The 23,939-nt window shown below is 39.1% G+C and overlaps 1 protein-coding gene across 1 annotated transcript in view; it reads left to right on the top strand.

Moving 5' to 3' along the window:
* Positions 1-23,939, top strand: part of plxna1a (plexin A1a) — a 252,074-nt gene that overhangs the window by 36,963 nt on the left and 191,172 nt on the right. The window contains exon 3 of the mRNA XM_079802430.1: positions 13,243-13,425. Coding sequence (XP_079658556.1) covers positions 13,243-13,425 — 183 coding nt within the window. The remainder of the gene's footprint in view (positions 1-13,242; positions 13,426-23,939) is intronic.

The raw sequence follows: 23,939 nt of genomic DNA, 5'->3' as shown, positions 1-23,939 counted from the left end.
CTCTCTCGAGTCCAAATGTAATGAGGGGGTGTATGATTAGATGATGGAGCATTACTGGACGCTGAGGTCAGAGATTCCAGGAAAACATAAAATGTTTTGTGTTCATAATGAGGGTTGGATGTCCCTTTTGGGTGCTGTCACAACCTCGCAACTTGTGTTTTTAGGGGGTGTATCCAGTGTAGTTAGACAGAAAAATCCTAATAGCTAATGGAAACCAACAGTTACCGTTTCAAATGCCAAAATGACTGTGCTCTTTGTTCAAGTGAGTGGGAAAAACACAGTTTATTTTATTATGGTCGCTCTAAAGGCTTTGCTGACTGTGTATTTGAATAGACAATGTTTGTGAGTCAAGTACCTTCATGGTGGACATTTAAAGCCCTGATATTGCTCCTGGGAGACATTCACTGATAACCATGATACAGTACATTTAGCAAATGAGCCTGTAGATGCAATTTGATTCTTTCATTGATATTTTCTAGCAAGCAGATTGTTTTTTTTTCTCCTTCCATTTCCCCCCCAAAGAGAGCTTACCAGCTAGATCCGATCCATAACTGTAGCCTTTGCAACAGCAGTGGCCCCAAAACATATTTGGACACTAAAGCCAGGGTTTTTCAAACTTTTTGAGGTCAAGGACCACTTTTGTGTAGGTTGGGACCACTTTTTAAAATATAATGGCAGCTGTATATGGTCTATGTATTATATAGTACAAGCATAAAGTTCCATTTATACGCTGAAGTATCCATGTTATGCTAAATTAATAAATTGTCATTATCTTGCGACTGCACTGAAGTTTAAAATATTTTACTTAAGTGTATTTTTTATTCATTTCAAATTTATAAACCTGAAGAAAATTATTTTTAAATTAAATGTATTTGTATAGTACTATTGCATAGTAAATATTTAAGCCATGAATACATTTTTTTTCCCTCTCAAATTTTTGCCTATGAGGGTCAAAGGACCTGTTTGAAAACCATGAACTTAAGCCACACATAAAAATGTATAAATGTTTTTAAAGTGTATGATAAAATATCAAGTGAATGGCAAATGTTGTGTGTGTAGGTTGTCAAAAATAACATGTTAATTTCAGCGATTTTCTATTTAACAGTTTAAAAATATTTAAAAATGGATGCGGCCTTAATCGCGTCAAAATCAGAAATGAAAATGTTATTTTTGACAGCCATAATACATGCATACATAAACACACACTGATTTTGAAAAAAGCTCTAGCATAAATTTGTTTGCAGATGCCGCTTGATTAGATATTTTGTTATGTAACGCAATATCAATTACACAAGTCAGATAAGTGTCCAAATGCTTTTTGGTGCCAATTTATTGTTTTCCTGTCCGGTCATGAATTAATAGATCTTTTGCAAGGGTCACTAGAGGCCATTTTTGTATATGTCTTGTACGGACTTAGAATGCAAAATTGGCAACAGGCAATCTAACAGCATGCTAAACATTATGTTAGCTTGATCAGGGCTCTTTAGCATAGTGCGGTTGGAAGCTCGCAGGCGCACCATGCTGAGTCTTGGAGTGCCGTTTCCAGCCTTGCTCCTTGAACGGGCGTCAAACGGCAGACCCATATTCTCTCAATGTTATGTTACTGTTATGGCCTTGTTGTCGAAGAGAATGCGCCCAGCGGGGCCTCCAATGGCTACCATAGAGCCGCTGAATGGAAACTAATGAAATCGCTCATTGCCTTCTCATGTACTCGTGCACTACAGAGATGTATCTCAGATCTCATTACTCTGTAGCTGTATGTGAGCGTAGCTTAGCAGAGCTCTTGAATACAGATGTTTCCAGACGGAAATGCAGCACGCTCTTGGGAGAAAGTCTGTGTCTGCTCTGTAATTGGATTAGTGTTTATGGAATGCTTAATTTTAGATTATGTAGATTATAATCTGATAATTTTGCCGGGACAACAATGTTAAAAGGCTCAGATCAGCTTCATGGGCTTAGAGATCAGACACACACACAGGCTTGCGTGGATGACTCACAGCATATGTCAACAAGAGCTTGTTATCCAGACTAAATATAATAGTTGCATGTGTAAAGAAAATGCATTAAACAATCAAAAGCACATTTAAATGCCAAAAGATGTTGAATAGAGGAATTACAGGAAATTATATGTAAACTTTTTTAATGTTTTTTAGAAGATCGGAAAGGCTTCATGTAAATGTGGCCTTAGTTAGCGTTTCAGTGTAATTCACAAATTGGTAATCGTTTTATACATTATGAATGTTAAATTAGTGTTTAAATGTACCTTCTCCCTATTTAAACAGGGAAAACTAAGGACAGAGTGCACAGTTTCGGCACATGTTTAGGTTCACTGGAATCTTAAGGGGAAACGATCAGGGGGGAAGTGGGTCAGTAATGTTGAGAAATTGGCCTAAATTGCATTTCCTACCCAGCACATTAAGAATATGACCAGCTGCTTTCAATGGAAGCTCTGAAAGGCCTGACATCTGAGCGTGCCAAACATACGTGTGATCTGCCATACAAGGATGCAAATCATTCAGCCTCTACAGGTTGTTTCTCGTGAGAGGCAGTGCAGATTTGGGGATGCCGTGCCAAAAATATTTGTTCTGTTATCCTAATCTAAACCGTATGAGGACTGTAGATCACACTGCTCTCAGTGCTAAATGGGGATTGTTCCCCAAAATATAAATACAAACTGGAAAAATCTCAGGAACAATTTGTGCGGGATTCTGGGTCATATTTAAAAAATTAAATCAAAATTATTTTGCATATTTTTTGGATCTTTTTTTGGGATGGATAATATTTTCATGGATTATTCTCATTACTAATTTCATTTGTTTTCATAAAAAATTAAGGAATAATTACTTTTTTAAATGTATGTAGTACTTTACAATTTAAAGAATATTTTATTATTATTGTAATGTATCATTTCTTTTCACATTATATTAATAAGACTTACAAATATGCTAAACTGTCATTTAAGTGATACTTCACCTAAAAATGAAAATTGTCTCATCATTTACTCACCCTGTATGGATGTATTTCTTCTGCTGAACACAAAAGAAGATATTTTGAAGAATGTTGGAAACCCAATAGTTGCTACTCCGCATTGACTTCCATAGTATTTTTTTCCATACGATGGATGTCAATGGGGCTCATCAACTGTTTGGTTAACGATATTCTTCAAAATATATTTTGTGTTTAGCAGAAGAAAGAAACTCATACAGGTTTGGAACAATTTGAGGGTGAGTAAATGACAGAAGTTTCATTTTTGGGTGAACTATCCCTTTAAATATGATGCAACAATGCAAAATAATTCAATGCTCCTCCAATACGCTTCCCCCCCTGAATATAATTGCTGAAATACGGCCTGGGAAAGTTCTTGACATGTTTCATGAGATTTACCCAACTGACAAAAAACTCTTTCTGCTTTCATATGGAAGCATTTTTGTACCTTTGCTCTTCCATTCAGTTTGTGTTGATTTATAGATCAGTGCAATGCCTAATCACTTAACCTCCGTGTTAGAGAGAGAGAGAGACCGTGAAACAGAGAGGGCGCGAGTGTTGTGCATGTGTGTTCTGTCTGTGCCAGATGCCATGGGGCCGAGAGCAGGTCATGGGCAGTCTCATAATCAGGCCTCTGTGCACTGCTTGGAAACGTGCTTGCGTTGTGTGGCTCTGGTCTGAGGAATCTGTATGTGCGAGTGTGAACAGGCTGCGTCTGGGGTGCGTGTGCGGTGTCAGGTCAGCGGTGAGGAGATATGAACATCTGTCCCACAGCTTTTGCCTGCTGCTAGTTAAATGACACAAGCACACACGTTACACATTAGCACATGTGTGCGGCTCAGAGTTGCACTTGCCTCCTTCAGTCAGCCTTTTGGTAATATACATACTCTCTGCTTTAGAAGCCTGTTCACGGGCTATCTGATCCATATTGCATTCTGAGATCAGAATGGGGTCAGTCGTCAGTAGTCTGTCTGTCTGTCATGAGCTGAACTCAAAGATCTACGACTTGATGTACACAAAAGGCCTATTTCTCTCAAATAATGTTCACAAATCTGTCTAAAACTGTGTTAGTGAGCACTTCTCCTTTGCTGAGATAATCCATCTACCTCACAGGTGTGGCGTATCAAGATGCTGTTTAGACAGCATGATTATTGCACAGGTGTGCCTTAGGCTGCCCACAATAAAAGGCCACTCAAAAGTGACCACCATTTGCTCACGCAGTGCAAAACATCTCCTTTGCATAGAGTTGATCAGGTTGTTGATTGTGGCCTGTGGAATATTGGTCCACTCCTCTTCAATGGCTGTGCGAAGTTGCTGGATATTGGCAGGAACTGGAACACGCTGTCGTATATGCCGATCCAGAGCATCCCAAGCATGCTCAATGGGTGACATGTCCGGTGAGTATGCTGGCCATGCAAGAACTGGGATGTTTTCAGCTTCCAGGAATTGTGTACAGATCCCTGCAACATGGGGCCGTGCATTATCATGCTGCAACATGAGGTGATGGTCGTGGATGAATGGCACAACAATGGGCCTCAGGATCTCGTCACGGTATCTCTGTGCATTCAAAATGCCATTAATAAAATGCACCTGTGTTCGTTGTCCTTAACGTATGCCTGCCCATACCATAACCCCACCGTCACCATGGGCCACTCGATCCACGTCAGCAAATCGCTCACCCACACGATGCCATATATGCTGTCTGCCATCTGCCCTGTACAGTGAAAACCGGGATTCATCTGTAAAGAGAACACCTCTCCAAAGTGCAAGACGCCATCGAATGTGAGCATTTGCCCACTCAGGTCAGTTACGACGACGAACTGCAGTCAGGTCGAGACCCCGATGCGGATGACCAGAATGCAGACGAGCTTCCCTGAGACGGTTTCTGACAGTTTGTGCAGAAATTCTTTGGTTATGTAAAACGATTGTTGCAGCCGCTGGTCTCAGACGATCTTGGAGGTGAAGATGCTGGATGTGGAGGTCCTGGGCTGGTGTGGTTACACGTGGTCTGCGGTTGTGAGGCCGGTTGGATGTACTCCCAAATTCTCTGAAACGCCTTTGGAGACGGCTTACGGTAGAGAAATGAACATTCAATTCACGGGCAACAGCTCTGGTGGACATTCCTGCAGTCAGCATGCCAATTGCACGCTCCCTCAAAACTTGCGACATCTGTGGCATTGTGCTGTGTGATAAATCTGCACATTTTAGAGTGCCCTTTTATTGTGGCCAGCCTAAGGCACACCTGTGCAATAATCATGCTGTCTAATCAGCATCTTGATACGCCACACCTGTGAGGTGGATGGATCATCTCGGCAAAGGAGAAGTGCTCACTAACACAGATTTAGACAGATTTGTGAACAATATTTGAGAGAAATAGGCCTTTTGTGTACATAGAAAAAGTCTTAGATCTTTGAGTTCAGCTCATGAAATATATATGTCTATATATATATATCTGTCTGTCTTTCCGTCAGTCCATCCGTCCACTCATCCATCTGTCTGACCATCCATCTATCGTGCTGTCCATCCATCCATCGTGCCATCCATCCATCCATCCATCCATCCATCCATCCATCCATCCATCCATCCATCCATCCATCCATCCATCCATCCATCCATCCATCCATCCATCCATCCATCCATCCATCCATCCATCCATCCATCCATCCATCCATCCGCATGCTTTACTTGGCCACCAGTTTGACTACGTTAGACTACACTGGACATAACATTGAATCTCTCTTTCCCTCTCCTGTTCAGTGACTCATTCACTCTCTTTTAACTCTATAAATCACCGTTTTAATGTCATCATTTTGAGGGGGATTTCTTTTTTAAATCTACAGCTTTAATTCTAAATCAGCCCAGATCAGCGGTGCACACTTCTCCTTCGCTCTCCGCTGATATTTTCCAGTGCCTCCATGCGGTGAACACCTGCTCTCACTCCACGACAGTCTCATGCAGACGTTATAAAGCCAAACAATAAAGATCACGAGTGCCTTTTTTAATGCCAGACGAGGGGGTGGAGTGAAAAGGGAATGGAGACTGAGAGAGAGAGTCCAGAGGTGATTAAAGGTGAAATTGTAGACTGATAAATCGCTCTGCCTTACAGCCGTGCCATGGGTATTGGTTAAACAACAGAACCACAGGTGAATGTGAGAGTGTATCATGGGTGTGAATGTGTGTTTGATTATACATCTGTCTGCATAAACCACTGTTTATAATAATAATAATAATAATAATAATAATAATAAATTACATTTATATAGCGCTTTTCTAGGCACTCACTCAAAGCGCTTTTACATAGAAGGGGGGAATCTCCTCAACCACCACCAATGTGCAGCATCCACCTGGATGATGCGACGGCAGCCATATTGCGCCAGTACGCCCACCACACACCAGCTGATTGGTGGAGAGGAGACTGAGGGATGATACCAATCGTATATATATATATATGGGGATGATTAGGAGGCCATGATGGACAGGGGCCAATGGGCACATTTTTTTTTTTTTTTGTTTATCATCAGGCAGCCTTTGAATGACTTGCTGTAAGTCATGAAATGTGGAAGAGATACTTAGTTTTTCACTTGTGTAGCATGTACGTAAATATTTACAGGAAATCAGGCAGGAACAGGCATCAGGACTGCAGGAAGCAGTCCGACAGAATGTAGAATTATACACTACTGTTCAAGTGAATTAATTAATAATTAATAATTTGTTAAATTGATCAAAAGTGACATTAAAGACGTTTATATTGGTACAAAAGATTTCTATTTCAAATAAATGCTTGAAAAGTCCTTGAAAGTCCTGGAATTTCAGTTTACAGTATCTGTACGAACCCTGAATACAGTTACGCTATTTCATAATATTGCTGTTTTTACTATTTTGTGATCAAACGAATGCACCCCAAATACCCACATTAAACCTTTGAATGGTAGTGTACATGTGTTTTTTATGACCTTATGTTAATTGAGAGATTAACTGAACTTTTAAAACAGTTAACGGACCAAAAGACAATTGAAAAACTAGTAAATGTTGAGTCAAATGATTGACATGTTATGTCAACTAAACCATGTGCGTTCCATGTGATTTTCCACAGAATGAACATTAGCATCTAGCTAAGACCAAAGACCTCCAGTGTTGCTCTACCAGTTAAGCTGCATGCAAGTCATAGCATTTTTCCTTAATCAAATGACGGGACGGACAACCTAAATACATTATGTCCTACTAAAGGACTTTAGATTGAGGGTCAATAGGATTGCTCAGTGGAAGCAGCTTTATAAATAACACCATTATATACAGCTGAACGACAGCTCATGATGGCCATAATATGACGTGTATTTTTAGATAAGCCTCAGATGCTTTGGGAATCTGTGATGTTCTCCTGTCTAATGCTGTTAATGCCAGAGAGAGCGGCAGAGAGAGTGCCTGAATTCTGGCTCGCTTTAGTGCGAGCACCATTAAGACCCAATTAGAGAGCCTCCATTGGCTGTTTGAAAGAAACAAAGGGCAAACGGCTGAGCCGCTGCATTTCCACCATCACCAATCAAAACAGGAGGCTGGCAGCCTGCCATCCCTCCACTCATCTCTCGCTCTCTCTTTCTCTTAGGCCATGCGTCCAAAGATTTTGGCAGCCTCTCTTTATCTTCATTTATGTGTTCCACCATCTACAAACACATTTAAGGACAAGCACACACATACTCGCGCATCAACACAAACACGTTTAAGGACAATCGCACACATGTACGAGCGTAAAACAAACACACCCGCACATGACTGCCCACCTTGGTGCATACCAAGTGTAAACAAAGAAGGATTCATGTTGAACACAAATGATTGTGCTCAGCAGCCGTGGGTCTTCGGAAGAAGACAGAATATTGTTATATTGTTATATTTGGTTACACTTTATTTTAAGGTGTCATTGTTACAGTGTAATTATATATTTAAGTACTGAGTAATATTAATTAGCATGTACTTGCTATAGGGTTAAGGCAGGATTAGGGTTTGGTTAAGAGTTAGTTGCATGTAATTATGCATACACACTATAAAAAAAATCAGGTCTCCAATTGAAAATTTTCTAGTGACTGATCACATCTAAATTTTTTAGTTGGCCAAATTGAATTTCTGTGAATTGAATTGCATCAATTCACAGAAATTCAATTTGGCCAACTGAAAAATTTAGATGTGATCGGTCACTAGAAATATTTCAATTCCAGACCTAAATTTTTTTTTACAGTGCATTACTGTTATTACTATGGTACATGTAATGTAACAAGGACACTAAAATAAAGGGTTACCTTATATTTTTGAACGCACGCACACACACACACACACACACCAAGGATGCATTCAATTGATTAAAAGTGACAGTGAAGATATTAATAATGTTACAAAATATTTATATTTAATAAATGCTTTAATAAATTTAATAAATGCAAATAAATGCATCCTTGGTGTACACACACACACACACACACACACACACACACACACACACACACACACACACACGCACGCACACCAAGAATACATTAAATTGACCAAAAGTGACAGTAAAGATATTTGAAGATATTTCAAATGTTATAAAAAGATTTGTATTTAATAAATGCTTTAATAAATACACTGTAAAAAAATTCAGGTCTCCAATTGAAAATTTTCTAGTGACCGATCACATCTAATTTTTTTATTTGGCCAAATTGAATTTCTGTTAATTAAATTGCATCAATTCACAGAAATTCAATTTGGCCAACTGAAAAATTTAGATGTGATCGGTCTCTAGAACATTTTCAATTGGAGACCTGAATTTTTTTTTGAGTGTATAAATGCAAATAATGCAGCCTTGGTGTGCATAAGAGACTTCTTTTAAAAACATAAAACAATTTTAATGTTTCCAATTGTTTGACAGGTACTGTGTATATATTGGACCAGACATAATAGTGAATATCCAAATGTTAAACGAATAAATATGAACGGACAACCGAAGTCAAAGCCCTTTTGTTATTTTTGTGATAGCCGTCTGAATTCTTTTAAAATTAGTTTAAAAAATGGAATATAACCAAATTTGTATTTAGCTCTCTAAACTTTGTTTCTCTCCTGTGTATGTTCTCCCAAAATACATTACCTGGTCTATCAGGTGTCTGTCCCTCTGGATCAGGCCCGCGGCATCACTGAAACATGCTGTTAGATTAACCCTTTGAGACGTGTCTATCACATCCCCCTCTGTCAAACCCTGCCTCCCTCATCGATCCCTAAGGTTATCATTGGACGGATGGAGAGAGAGGCAGGAAAAGAAAGAGATGGACTGATAGAGTATAGAGTTGGATCGTGTCTGCTTTGAGATCGATCAGATGGTGTAACGATAAGACTTCCGGATTACAGCTGCTCTCTGAGGTGTGTGTGTGTGTGTGTGAGCAGAGGTGACTTGGCATCACATTCCTCTTTCCCACTGGTCTGCATTGGGTCACTTGAAATCAGGACAATTGGATGTTTGTGCTTAGTCATCAGCTAAACTGAATCAACCAGGCATTACTCAGAATTGTGGGTAATATCTGTGCTTCACATAAGAGGGCATTTGTTTTTATTAGATAATTCATTTACACAACAGCGTCCTTGTCTTACACCTTCCATGCTGTTGAGGGGTATTTTTAGACTTTAGACAGATTTACTGCAACTTAAAGGCATAGTCAACCAAAACTGAACATTCTGTTGTTATTTACTCACCGTCACGTTGTTCCAAACCTGTATGACTTCCTTTGTTCTGTGGAAGTAGATTTTTTTTTTTTTAGGTAAATATCCTGGGCCTTCTCTGTGTAATGAAAATGATTGACCGATGCTGTTATGTTCGAAAATGACAAAAAGTTACCATAAAAGCACTGTAACCCAAAGCTCAAATAACTTGTGTGCTATATGTGGAACAGGCCAGGGTCGTTATTTTCTGTATTTGATGTTCTGTGGCTCTCCTTAGCATGTTCATAAGAGAAGTAACTATGTCGGATTTGTGAATCAATTGTCTTATTGAATCAGAATCAATTGATCTAGTCCACAAAACCAGTCTAAATGATTTATTTGCAAATCAGACTCTAGTTCAAACCCACTGACTCAGCGATTCAGTCTTGCAAGTCAACCTCTCATCTGAGGGCAATTTTATCAGTCGCTGCTAGCAATAATTTCTACTTGGAATATAATGCACAAGTTGTATGAATCACTTTTATGGTGCTTTGGGAGCTTGGCAGCACTAGTCCGCGTTCAGAGGCAAATATTTTCCTTAAAAAAAAAAGAAAATCATGTTTTGTTTTCTAGAAAAATAGTCATATGGGTTTGGAACCGCATGAGGTTAGTGATTGATAACAGATTTTTTATTTTTGCGTGAATTATTTCTTTAAGGTCAGCTTGAAACATCCTTCTAAATTCCAACATTTGTACATTTGGAATTTAATACATTTTATGTTGGTTGTTGACATGAGAACAATTGTTGGGGGAAAAGTGCAAATGTGCCATGATTTATCAGGACGGGTCAGTTATGATCTTCAATGGCACAGATGGGTTCATTTAAGTTTTTGAGGTTCATGCTCTCTGACTGAATTCTGAGGCATCTCCTTCCTGTCCAGCCTGTCAGAGGCATTTCGGCCCCCTTCCATCTCAGCTGTCATCCCCCTCACGATCCACGGATATTGGAGATGACAGTCTCAGTCCAGCCCAAGAAACTGTGGTCGCATGGTGTCTGTCTTTAACTAGTTAACATGCCCGTGTCTCTTAACGCCCTGTTTGGAATCTAGAAATTTATGAGAGAGATGAGATTACTTCTTGGGTCAGGAGATCCGTCTCCTCCCTTCTCCTCCCACCGAAAACATTTTGCCCAGGACACATTCCCCTCTTGTGTAGTCCACCTTGCCCCATTGTTTAGTCATCTTTCCCTCTCTCTTTGCCTCAAAATGAGGCTGTAATTTGAGTTAAGAAGGGTAAAAAGAAGAAATCTACATGAGGCATAGTGGAGTACCTCCGATAGATATGCATCGCTGCCACTCGCGGTCACTGGCTATGGGTGGCTGCCCTGCTATTTCTGCAGTTTTCAAATGGGGTGCTGAATAGGAGGCAAGAGCAATACATTTCAGCAGATTTCTGAATCGACCGTGTGTGTTTGTTTAATGATGTACATGTATACCTATGTAGCATTTTCTCATGAATGAACCCCTATAAATTAATTAAAGGGTTAGTTCACCCAAAAAGTACATTTTTGTCATTACTCACCCTCATGTCGTTCCAAACCCATAAGACCTTCGTTCATCTTCGGAACACAAATGAATATATTTTTGATAAAATCCGAGAGCTCTCTGACCCCTCCATTGAAAGGTCCTTAAAGGTAGTAAAAACATTGTTAAAATAGTCCATGTGACTCCAGTGGTTCAACCTTAATGTTATAAAGCGACGAGAATACTTTTAGTGCGCAAAAAAACGAACTAAAATAACGACTTTATTCAACAATTTATTCTCGTCTGTGTCAGTCTTCTGCACAGTTTACATTGGCCAACTCCTGCGTCAGCATCACAGACATGCGTTGATCAGCTTTGGCCAATGGGAAGCCGGCATTCTGGTGTAGCTCTGACATAACCCGGAAGACTGACATAGACGTGAAGAAATTGTTGAATAAAGTCGTTATTTTAGTTTGTTTTTGCACACAAAAAGTATTCTCGTCGCTTCATAAAATTAAGGTTGAACCACTGGAGTCACATGGGCTATTTTACGGGCCTTGAAACTGTTAATTAAATTGCTGTCTATGGAGGGGTCAGAGAGCTCTCGGATTTCATCAAAAATATCTTCATTTGTGTTCCGAAGATGAATGAATGTCTTACGGGTTTGAAATGACATGAGGGTGAGCAATTAATGACAGAATTTTCATTTTTGGATGAACTAACTCTTTAAGAATTGAACTGAGATTACTTTTTAAAATTCCAATTCAGTTCCTGAATGTAAATTGAGGTAGCAAACATTTGACATTTTAATGTGAGAAAGTACAGTAGACTCAAAATATATAGGAAGAAGAACACTTCCTTTCCCAGGATGCTGTGTTGAATTTCTTTGAATTGCAATTCGGTAAATGCAGCTTCCTGTTATTCCAGTTTAACTACCTATGATATTTAAATTCTTTAAATCTGAATGTTGCACACCCCGATGCACTGGGGCAATGCCATTTTCCAGGTTGGACTCATTCACTCGGTACACGCCATTAGTTGTGGTTTGTCCCCACGACCTTGTCTTTTCCAGCACTTTTCGAGCTTTGCTAACGCAAGTGGTATTTCCAGCCTCATTGGTTGGCTTGCATTAACCGCCATTACCAGCGTCATTAACTCTGCCAACATAATGTTTCCTCGTCTAACTGAGAATAACACCTAGCGGCAATAACTGCAAACGGTGAGCAACAAACGTTTTCCCTCTGGAGATGAGTCCTGCTCGTACCTGAGTGCAGGCTGACTGTAATTACAGTAGGTGTATGATGGTTGGTGTAACCCAGACGGTCGCTAACCTTAGGGATACTCATGGTCTGTTTGTCCAATCCCCTTCTGTTCGTTCTATTTTCAGAGCAAATCTCGACGTCTCCCATGGGGTTAGGGAAGGACATGCTCTCTTGTGTTGTAGGGCACAGTGCTGGTCCGGTACAGTGTTCGGGAGCCTGAATATCCTTCCCGCTGCCTGGAACGGGTCATCCTTGGCAGCAGTGGCACCCCTCGCTGGGTGAAGGATGAGGGGCACCGTTGGGCAGCAATGTGGGGCAGTAGGGGTCATGGCCACTTTTGTCTCTACTAATGAGCCCAGTCTGTCGGCCAGAACGAGGAGGACGTCTCCCGGGACACTTTGTGCATTGTGCGGTCGTCTTTGTTTGGGATGATTAGGGATCGTTTGTGCATAAGGCACTGTGTGCGACATTCAGTGTTGGCCATGTCCGTGTTAGCAGTTTTTCCATACAAGGGAGTAAAGAGCTGAAAAAGATTTTTCCCTCAGGTCCTCTATATTTTCCGACTGTTCTTCTAGCAGCACAAGTGCAGGGACTCATCCTGCGATATATCTGTGTGAGTGTGGGACTCTGGCTGATTCATTAGCACAGAAAATACAGTATATGGCCTTTAATGACCCAAAGGAATATCGAGCAATGGATTGGTATTGCAGAAGATTAAGACGAGTGAAAATGCCATACCGGCCACCATCGCTCCCAACTCCCACTCACTAACTACTTGAATAACTCTGCCTTTTTCTTATCTCTCCCCACAGCCTCTGCAGATAGATGACAACTTTTGTGGCCAGGACTTCAACCAGCCTCTAGGGGGCACCACTACGATCGAGGGGATCCCTTTGTTCATGGACAAAGACGATGGGATGACGTCAGTGGCGGCGTATGATTATCGTGGACACACCATTGCCTTCACCGGCACCCGTAGCGGCGGGATAAAGAAGGTGAGGTGTATGCTTAATATTTAGTTGCGGTAATGCGATTGTATGTGTTAATTTGAGGTAGGATGCGGATGTTCATAAAGGTTTTGGGATGGTGTCCTAGTCGGACAGAAAAAATATTGTGATTTAAATGGGAAAATAGAATAGAATAGAAATTGAGATTTGAGATTTTCATAATATATTTACATCATAGGACTGATTTCAGTATTCATAGTGTTTACAAGGTATCCAAAGGTTCTTCAAAGACCACCATGTTGTTGGTGATTTCCATAATTTCCCTGGTTAAAAATACACCTCGTTTTTGAACACTTGTAGTAACATTTGTAGTCTTTGAAATATTTCACATGTGGAAATCATTCAGTACCGTGGTTTATATCAAAGCACCAATGTAATACCATAAGGGAATCTTGGTATTACATTGGTAATACCAAACATCTCTTTCTGTTTTATTATTTGAATTAGAGTACTAATAGTCAGGCACATTTGCTCGCAAGAATATGAAAACCAGCCACATGCACACACACTTCTACACAAACGTGCTTGTGCTGAAGTATGCAGTAATCCTGTCTCAGTCCTTGTATATGACCCTGGTGTGATGTCTAAACCGCTGGCTGGATATAGGTTGTGCGCGGGGGTGGTGAGGGGGGATCAGCGGATGTCAAGTGATATCCCATGATCGGAATCACATTTCTCCTCCACCTTGCTCTTCCTGCAGCAGCCATAAGTTGGACAGCTCTGCCTGTGTCATTAGACAGAAATCAATGGCCCGTGTGCAAATACACTGTGTGTGTGTCTAGGTTCCAAATGAGGTGAAAGCTAGAAAGGTGTATGTACATATGTTGACGGCATGTGTCAGTTAATGGAGTACCAATCATGTGCGTTTCTCTCACCAACTTCCTGTTCCTGCTCCTTTCGTTGCTCAACCACCTCAGCTAATCTAGTTCCTTTGCAGAGCCGTAGCCAAATATGTCGGAGCTCTCAAGAGCCGAGCTGTAAGAGATGGACCAGCTCTGGATCTTGGATGTGTATTTGTGCCGGCGGTGCTGTTTTATTGCTATTCATTTAGTGCTAAAGTGTGGGTCTGGCCCTAATGAAATGTAAAGCTGTAGTCTATTGACGTGGGCTCATTGTAATTCCTCTAGTCTTTCAGTTGCTGCAAGGCCTTATTGATTCATCTGTATGAATATATAATCAGGGGCCTAAATCTTAGTGGCTGCAGACAGCTGTACGAGTTTGTGTGTGTGTGTGTTAATGTTTGTGAAGAAAAGACCCATGATTGGCTGTTATACTGCGACATGGAAGATTGTTTGGTTCAGTTTAGTCATGTTTTCAAGTTATTTCTCTTATCTTCTCAATCCCTATCTATCTATCTATCTATCTATCTATCTATCTATCTATCTATCTATCTATCTATCTATCTATCTATCTATCTATCTATCTATCTATCTATCTATCTATCTATCTATCTATCTATCTATCTATCTATCTATCTATCTATCTATCTATCTATCTATCTATCTATCTATCTATCTATCTATCTATCTATCTATCTATCTATCTATCTATCTATCTATCTATCTATCTATCTATCTATCTATCTATCTATCTATCTATCTATCATCTATCTATCATCTATCTATCTATCTATCTATCTATCTAATCTATCATCATCTAATCTTTGCAAAAAAAGGTTTAGCGCATCAAAATGGTTACTGATATACCTGATAGAAATACCTTTTTTTGTTGTTGATAAAATGTATCAAATGTCGACACAATCTTTTTTTGTTTAACTTTAACGCATTTATTCTATATCCATACTTCAAATGCCATACAAATATTTTTTGGCAAGTAAAAGGGCTTTAACACGATCATGGTGTTGCTCCCGTTAAAGCACTGTTTCTCTGTAATGTTCAAAGGTGCATTAAATCATATCATATTCATATTATTAAATGATATATAAAATAATTGTATTACAATTTCTATTTGGTAATTACTATTTTTTTTTTTTTTTTTTTTTTTCTTGATTGACTTCTTGATGTTCCTTTTATTTTGTAATGTTGCAAGTTAGTTGTATGTATAAATCTCTCTCTCTTTCTCTCTCTCTCTCTCTCTCTCTCTCTATATATATATATATATATATATATATATATATATATATATATATATATATATATATATATATATATATATATATATATATATATATATATATATATATATATATATATATATATATATATATATATATATATATATATATATATATATATATATATATATATATATATATATATATATATATTGTTTATGAGATGTATTGATGTGTGACTCTGCTAAGAAATATGCTCACAGGAGGTCAATGTCAGTGATTTTACAGAATCCACTATGGGGGTTTGCGGGAGTGAAAATCTCCATAAAAAAATCCTCTACGCATAAATATGCCGGCCTCCTTGGCCATCACCAGCCTTAAGCCTCAGCTTGACTGCCTCTAAATTGAAGACAACAGCTAATAAAGCGGGTTTAAAATGTGTTGGATGAGACCAATTGTTCGCTAGCTCAGTCAAAGCTATCTGAATCAGAGCTCTATATAGCTGTATGCGACGGCATACAGATATATGTGCTAACCCCGTCAGTTACAGTTAATGTGCTAACCGGCATGTGGTCAGTTCCTAATGTGTCTTTTCAGCCCTGAGCTTGCGACTTGTGGCGACTGGCAATTAAGGTGCTTGTGAATAACCAGTCATTCATGTTCATGTAATGTCCACCTTCCCGCCTCTGCGGGTCTGATCCGCAGGTCCAAGCGAAGAGAAGCTAAATGCTGGTGGAGGGCTACAGGTCACTTATCATTTAGCACGTTAGCGTGGCTAATTAGCATGTTAGCGCAGCCACACGTGTACCCCCTCCACTGCTGAAATGTCACTTTAATTAAGAAGCATGATCTGATTTGAGCTAATTTGCAGAGCGAATGGTAATTACAGATAACATTTGGAAGCAATGAGCAAGAAGGAAGGCTTGTGGGGTAGGTAGGGGGGTGCGTTGTCGCGGCAGGAAGTGATTTCTCCTTGTGGAAATCTCGCCTGATTGAGAACGATTAATGATTGACAACATCTTGTAGTCCTCTGTGGGAACGTCGGAAGCCGTGATTGGTGGCAGTGATTAGGGAGCGTGCTAAAAAGAACGGAACGAATCTTCGGAAGTTTGTTGCATAGTCAGTCGCTGCGAGCGGCGTTATGAAGCGTCACGCCTGTGAGGGACAAATACGAGGAAGACTGACTGCAGCATGTCGTAACTGTGATTTTTCTTCTGTGGTGACTTTTCTTAGCATCTAATATTCTCATTGTCAAGGTGAAGCTGAATCTGTGCCAGTACAGATAGCTGTTCACTTGACTCTCTTTCTCTCACACAGACAAAATTAATGTCACATCCAGTTCCTCTCTTATTGCGGGCACTGTCTCAATCTGTGTCTATTCATCGTTCTTCTCCTTGAACAAGTAAAAGATTGTCTTTATCATTTTCTTATCCAGTCAGTTTCTGTCACCGTGTCCTGACTGAATCCTAAAACCTTCCCAATAATATGAATAAAAATGTATTATTAATATTTTATATATTTAATGTTTTTATATTCCATTTTTATTTAATGTATTATTAGTTCTATCTATCTACTCTAGCTTTGTTCTAAATCTAAAAACCTAGTGTGCTGCCTACTGACATTTTTAAGACCCTGTAAAATAAAAGAAATGAGTTCTGATGCTTTTATTACATAAAAAATCACTTTTACCAGATATGCAAGTTTAAATAATTTTCTTGTGGTTGTTTCGTTCAGTGCTGAAAAAATAGTCTTATTAAAAGTGGATTTTTTTCACTCATTTTTGTGTGATAGGTATTTTTATGCTTGTCAAGAGTGTTGTTGTGTTGTTAGCTTAGCAACACGCTAACGGAGTCAATTGTAAGTCAAGTTTCCAGTGCGCTTTAAGGGAGAAGGGCTATTTGTGTCGCACGTGGAGTTATATAGGTTCAAATTCTGCAGCATATGTATTCTTAGAAGGTTGCGGCATATCTAGGGAGAAGATAGCAAGGCAGCTCTCTAAGCAATGTGCACGTATGTGTACCCTTGCTCTATGTGGCAATTTTAAGCACTGGCAGATGGGTTTGATTGAAAGAGCCCCTGGCTATGAAGCTCATTGGACATCTGTGAGGAAAGCACACTTTCAACCAGGTGCTTGCAGGTCCCCCCCCCCCAAAGTCCTGACTTTGCTCAGAAGTGCCCTTGAGTAGCTCTTAACCTATGAGTCCGGGGGGGAAATCTGTACCCATGAGTGAGTCTAAAATTAGCCTGTAATGGATGGCGATTTTATATAAACCTATTCGTGCTATTGCGAAATGAAACAAATACCAATAAGCTATCATCAAATGAGCGAAGGACGCTGTGTTAGCATAAAAGTTTATACACCCTCCGAACAGCTCGTGTTTATGTGCTTTGTGTCTTCGTAAACCGAATGACTGTAATGTCGGGTATTCTCTCATTTTCTGCCTCATTTGTTTAATGCTGCTATGAGGTGGCCTGTGTTTCTTTGACAGCTGTGGATATCCAGCATGCAGACATGACTCCATCCTGCAGCAATGGACACTGTCAAGTGGAACAGAGGGTCACTGATGTGTGCCGGCCGCTTGTGCTCTCCAGCAGAGCTATAGACTGTGTGTGTGTGTACTATTGTTACCAGATGCCAACAGAGGATGTGACCAGCTACATTCCTAGGATGCTGCTTGCCAGCTTTTGCCACAGCTGTGTCCAGCGCAACTGTGCACAACCTCACCTGATGCCAGGGAAGGCCAGCTGCCCGCCCAATGGCATCTGCAGTCGCCCCTGACGTCATCCCCGTTGTCTGACAACTGCGGACACGCCTTCATCCTCCACCCGCAGCGAAGGGCCGAAACAGCTGCTCGCTTCCATTCCTCTCATTGGCGCCATCTGTCCGTTCGTCACAACAGACATGCCACTCTCTGTGGTCAGTCACACGCATTAACACTGAACTCTCGATCCCTGCAGTTTGCCCTCCTGCGCTTGCCACACTTGTAGGGGCCGTACACCCAGAGTGTCCCACCAGAACATTTGCAGAGCATTCATCAATCACGCTGAACATCTAAGACGTTCGAGCTGGACTGGTGATGGATGAAAAGATGAGGATTGTACAGATAGTATGCGGACACATTTTAAGAGTTTTAAAACTAGTAACGCTTGAATTAATAATTGTTTGTGTTGTTTGGTATGGTACTATTAGCATAACTATATAATGAACAATTTACATAAAAAAACAACTACTATGTTTTTGTGAATTCATTTTAATATACATATTAAGAGCCAACTTTAACAATGAACAATATATTCACAAATTAATAAATTACATGTATTAATTAGTTAATTTGAATAAAATATTAATAATAATTTGAATATACGATTTTTAAATATATAAAGCAATATTAATAAATGCAATTAATTTAAATGTTAATGAGTTTAACCATATTGCAAAGCAATAATAATTGTAATACTATCTTTAAATAATAATAATATATACAAATATTATTTATGTTGATATATTGTTAATTATTATAATAATATTAATATAAATGCACTTTGTCATGCATAAATAACTGTAGCCATAATTACAATGCATTATAATACCCACTCATGGTTACATCTTTAAATGTATAATGGATCCTAACACAACACATGACATTTTAACGCATGGCTTTATTTATTGTGATTTAATGCATTATACTCTGAAAGCTTTCATCAAGTAAGGCAAGACTAAGTATACAATGTCTTATAGCCATTTGCAAGAACATGCAACTGATTGTAAGGCATATTATAATGCATTCAAGTGAAGTGTTATTAATAAGGGTTATATGACAATTGTGTTTGCCATTCACGTTAGTGTATTAGCAGTGAGTCGGTTCCGGCAAGCTCTTGAAGCCCAGATCACAGAATGACTGGATGAAGAGCTGTCTGCGAGGAGGTCTTGGTGTTCTGGCTGCCAAAGCCTTTGTCACCAGGGCAGCTCTCCCTTGGGCTCTGTTGTTGTGGAAACTGAGTGTGTCATGCATCTCATCTGCATATGTGGGGTGTCTGCCATCTCTTCCGTCTCTCTCTCCGTTTATGGAAGCACCTCACGCAATTGTCCTGCCAGCCCTCCAGAATTCTAATGCGCTCCCCTGTTTGTTACGTTTCATGATCAGAGGCAATACATTTGGCCCCTCCGGGACCTCCTTTCAAGCGCTGTCTCAGAGATGACACTTGGTAGGAAAGTTCTTCCTTGTAACTTTAAAGGTAATGACTTCTTAATGCTGCCAGACCCTTATTTTCTCTACAGACCTGCTGCAAGTGATTATGGGAGAGAACAGTGATCTTGTCTGCCACCTTTTGTGAAGCTCAGTGTAGTTCCTTACATCGTTCAATGCCTAAAGATGGCAAATGTCACATTATATATGCACGTTGATGGTTGCATTGTTTTTTTTCACTCAAGCAGAATCAAATGGAAATCCTTTCATCACGCAACCGTACCGAACTAGCGCGTTTGTGGAAGATAACACCATATAGACCCTGAATGTACGCCTGAAGGCAAGAAAGAACACAGCGTCTTTATTCCTCATCGTTTCCACTGGAGGAAATCTGTCCATCCAAGAAAAACAACAGAATCAGGAGACACCGGATAGTGGCTTTCCCATGACTGCTGGCCAGGCACGACATTGTGAATGGGAGCCTGTCTCTGCAGGTTTATTCTTCTTTTAAGTGGCCACCATCATGTCACAAGGCCAATGGTGGATAATCTGTAGCTTCTGGTTTGAGATTAGGCCCTTTGAAGCTTCATTAAGGTTAAGATTTGAAGAGGGGGATAGCCGTTTACTAGCCACCCTGTAGCAACCCGTTCCTTTTCAAATCAGTCAGTCGGTTATTTGCTGTAAGACTGTGTGTCCACCAAAGCGTCTTTTCACGCGGCTGGTGTATTTTTCCAATTGTTTTCAATGGGAGCGGCGCATTTTTAAAATGCCATGAGAGCAACGAGGCGCTGAGCATCAATTTCACGCTCAAGCGCTGAGCGCTCTGCGTTTTTTTACCGCCGAGAGTTGAAGAATGTTGATGTTCAACTGTCACTTTTTACCCAGCCATCCAATCACAGTGGAGGGGTGGAACAAATGCAACACAGACCAACCGCCATATTATGCTTGTACAACAACAAGCATAATAACAGAAGAGCCATATCAAATACTTTATATTGTATCTGCATTTTTATATAGAAACAATACTGAAACAAACTGTGAAATGAGATTGTAGTAACACTTCAGCGGATATTCTGTATCATAGCAAGCAAAGTGTCTCAACTGAAAAAAAAAAAAAAACACTGTGCTGCCAAAACGCTCTCAAGCTCCCAGAGCTAGGCGTTTTCTGCTGGCTAAAAACGCTTTGGTGGACACACGGCCTAATGTTGTTTCAAACTACTATGATTTTCTTTGTTTCATGGAAAAAACAAGATGTTTTGGAGAGTGATGCACAATATATTGGCCAATTAGATTGATTGATTTAATTGGCTGGGCTTTTATTGGTTATCGACAAAGACATGAAAATAATATTGGTTTCAACCAATATTTTAATATTGATACATCCTTAACAATGAAAATTGATTATATAAGCTCTGAAATAAAAAAGAAAAAAGAAGAAAAAGAAATCATTATTTGCTGAAATCTCATTCTCATTGCTCTCATTTGTATGTTTCCGTATGATCTAAGGTATAAGGGTGGACCTTCATGCTTAGAATGTTTTAGTACAAATTTATATGAAGTCGCCATCTCATAAAATAGTTACTTTTTTCATGAAAACGGGTTGGGTTCCTGCATTTCAAGTTTGAGCCTCTTGAATTGCACAAGGCTTTTTGAGTTGAGTTTATCATATCAAAGACCTCAGTCTCTTGTGACCTCCATGGCTTGGTTTCTCTTGAAGCCCTTGAGATGCTAATCACTGCACTGTAAAGGAAAGGGGGCCAGTCCGGCCTCAGCAGGCTATTGGGGGCTTCGGCACTTCCAGACATAGTGATTATCAAGTAGGCATCAAGTCCCTTGAGAGGACCCTGCAATCAGGACGGAGAGGCCCTCTGACACAAACCATGGGCTTGCTTACACGAACAACACACCTGCTGCCCGGACTCAAATGCATGCTCGCTAGCCACTCACAATCTCGAATTAGGAGCTCTTGGCGTGTAAGAGCGAGCCTTTCCATTTGAGTTTCAAAGTCAGAGGGGTGAAGAGGCAGTGGACAAACACTCACACACACACACTTCCATTTGGTTTCAACAGAATTGTAAGTCCGTCATAAAAGGAAGCCCGGGGATATTGAGGCCACATCTGTAAAGCGAAACCAGTCTTTCATTTGAATTTTTCTTCCGCCGAGTGATTTAAAATTCCTTCTGAAAACTGTGAGAGAGTGTGCAAAAAAGCAGAAAGATTTGAGAGGGAAGGACAAAGAGAGGGAAAAAGAGGGATCCCTCCATCTGTAGACCCTCCCCGTGCCAAGATTCATTATGTCTTCATTGGTGCAAGATTACCGTGCATGATATCAGGATGTTCCTCTCAGCATCTCAATGGGTTGGACGACAGCCTCCTCCCTCTGCACAAGCCCCATGTCTTTCTCCGACCCTTTCAGCCCATTGTTGAGGAACGATCCCGGCTGTGGAAAGCTGTGTGACTGGAGAGTAATCTCCATGTGTGCAGCGCACATGCAAGCGGCCCTGCTCTTTCATGGTCAAGACGTTCCCGTAATTAAAGCATACCAACTTGGCATGCATCCTGACAGGCTTCAGTGCGGTGTGTTTGCATTTCTGTGTGTGTGTGTGTGTGTGTGTGTGTGTGTGTGTGTGTGTGTGTGTGTGGCTCATCCACTTTATCCACCATCCTCCCCTTCTCTGCTCTCTCCTATGTGGGCCACCCTGATCTTCTGTGGCAGGCTGTTGTGTTTGTATGACTAGCTCTCTGGCTCCAAGCCCTGGAGGAAGCGTGTCAGGGGCCCGCATTAGCCCTTTGTGGCCTTGCATGTGTGAAGCGAAAAGGATTGATAGAAAGAAAGGAAGTGCACACTTTCTGAGAGATCCTCATTGGCTAGAACAAAGACAGATGTCGCTCCGTGTCACTTTTAAACCACGACAAACAGTATTGATGTGGAATTTGAGTTTTCCCTCCCTACCACACACATGTAGATAACTTATAATTTACCAACCCAAATGGTAGTCATGAACAGGCATATTTTTTGGGGCCATTTTGTGCTTTTTTTTGCATGAAAAGTGCCCATTAGAAAAATAACTATTTTTTCGGTTATGGTTATGGATTAATCTCATATATATAGTAACTCTATATTCTAATATGATATACTTCTATTTACATATACAGTTTTTATTTTTCATACATTTATCTATCTTTGAAAAATAAACTAAAATAGAAATGTGAAAATGTATGGAAATGAACGCAAAATGAATATGTAAAATATATATATATATATATATTTTTTTTCATTTTCATTTTTTAATATTAGTAAATTTTTTTGTTTTATTTTGTGTAATATATTTATAATATATATATAATAATATATATATACTGTGTGTATATATGTATATATATATATATATATACTGTATGTATATATATATATATATATATATATATATATATACTGTATATATATATATATATGTATATATATATATATATATATATATATATATATATATATATATATATATATATATATATATATATATATATATATATATATATATATATATATATATATATATATATATATATATATATACTGTATGTATATATATATATATATATATATACTGTATGTATATATATATATATATATATATATATATATATATATATATATATATATATACTGTATATATATATATATATATATATATATATATATATATATATATATATATATATATATATATATGCCTAGCTACTTTATATATTATATATTTTAATACAATTATTTTGGTGAATTGAACTGTAAATGTAATACATTTATATATTCAAAATTATAATTTATTAAATTAAATATTTTTTTGTTTATTTGAATAGTCTGACCCACTTTATATTAGGAGACATTTAAATGAATAATTTTATACAATGCACTTATTGTGTACATACATGTTTTTACATTGTACTTACATTTTCAAAAATACCTGCATGTAATTACATCTTTAATTAATTTATGTAATTACATTTATAATTACACTGTTGACCCTTCCCTTACACCTAACCCTACCCTTAAACCTACCCATACACCACACCTGTCCCTAACTTTACCTGTATCCCACCTCAATATCAGCAAGTGTTTTGCAATACAATATGAACACAATAAGTACATTGAACTTATTGATGTAAGTACATAGTAGTTAAGTCCACCTAATATAAAGTGGGACCGAAAAGTCATACATTTTATATTTTTGATTATATTG

The sequence above is a fragment of the Gobio gobio genome (assembly GCF_949357685.1).
Source record: "Gobio gobio genome assembly, chromosome: 21".
Lineage (NCBI taxonomy): Eukaryota > Metazoa > Chordata > Actinopteri > Cypriniformes > Gobionidae > Gobio > Gobio gobio.
Note: the sequence above shows the minus strand (reverse complement) of the source record. Positions and strands in the feature narration are given on the sequence as shown.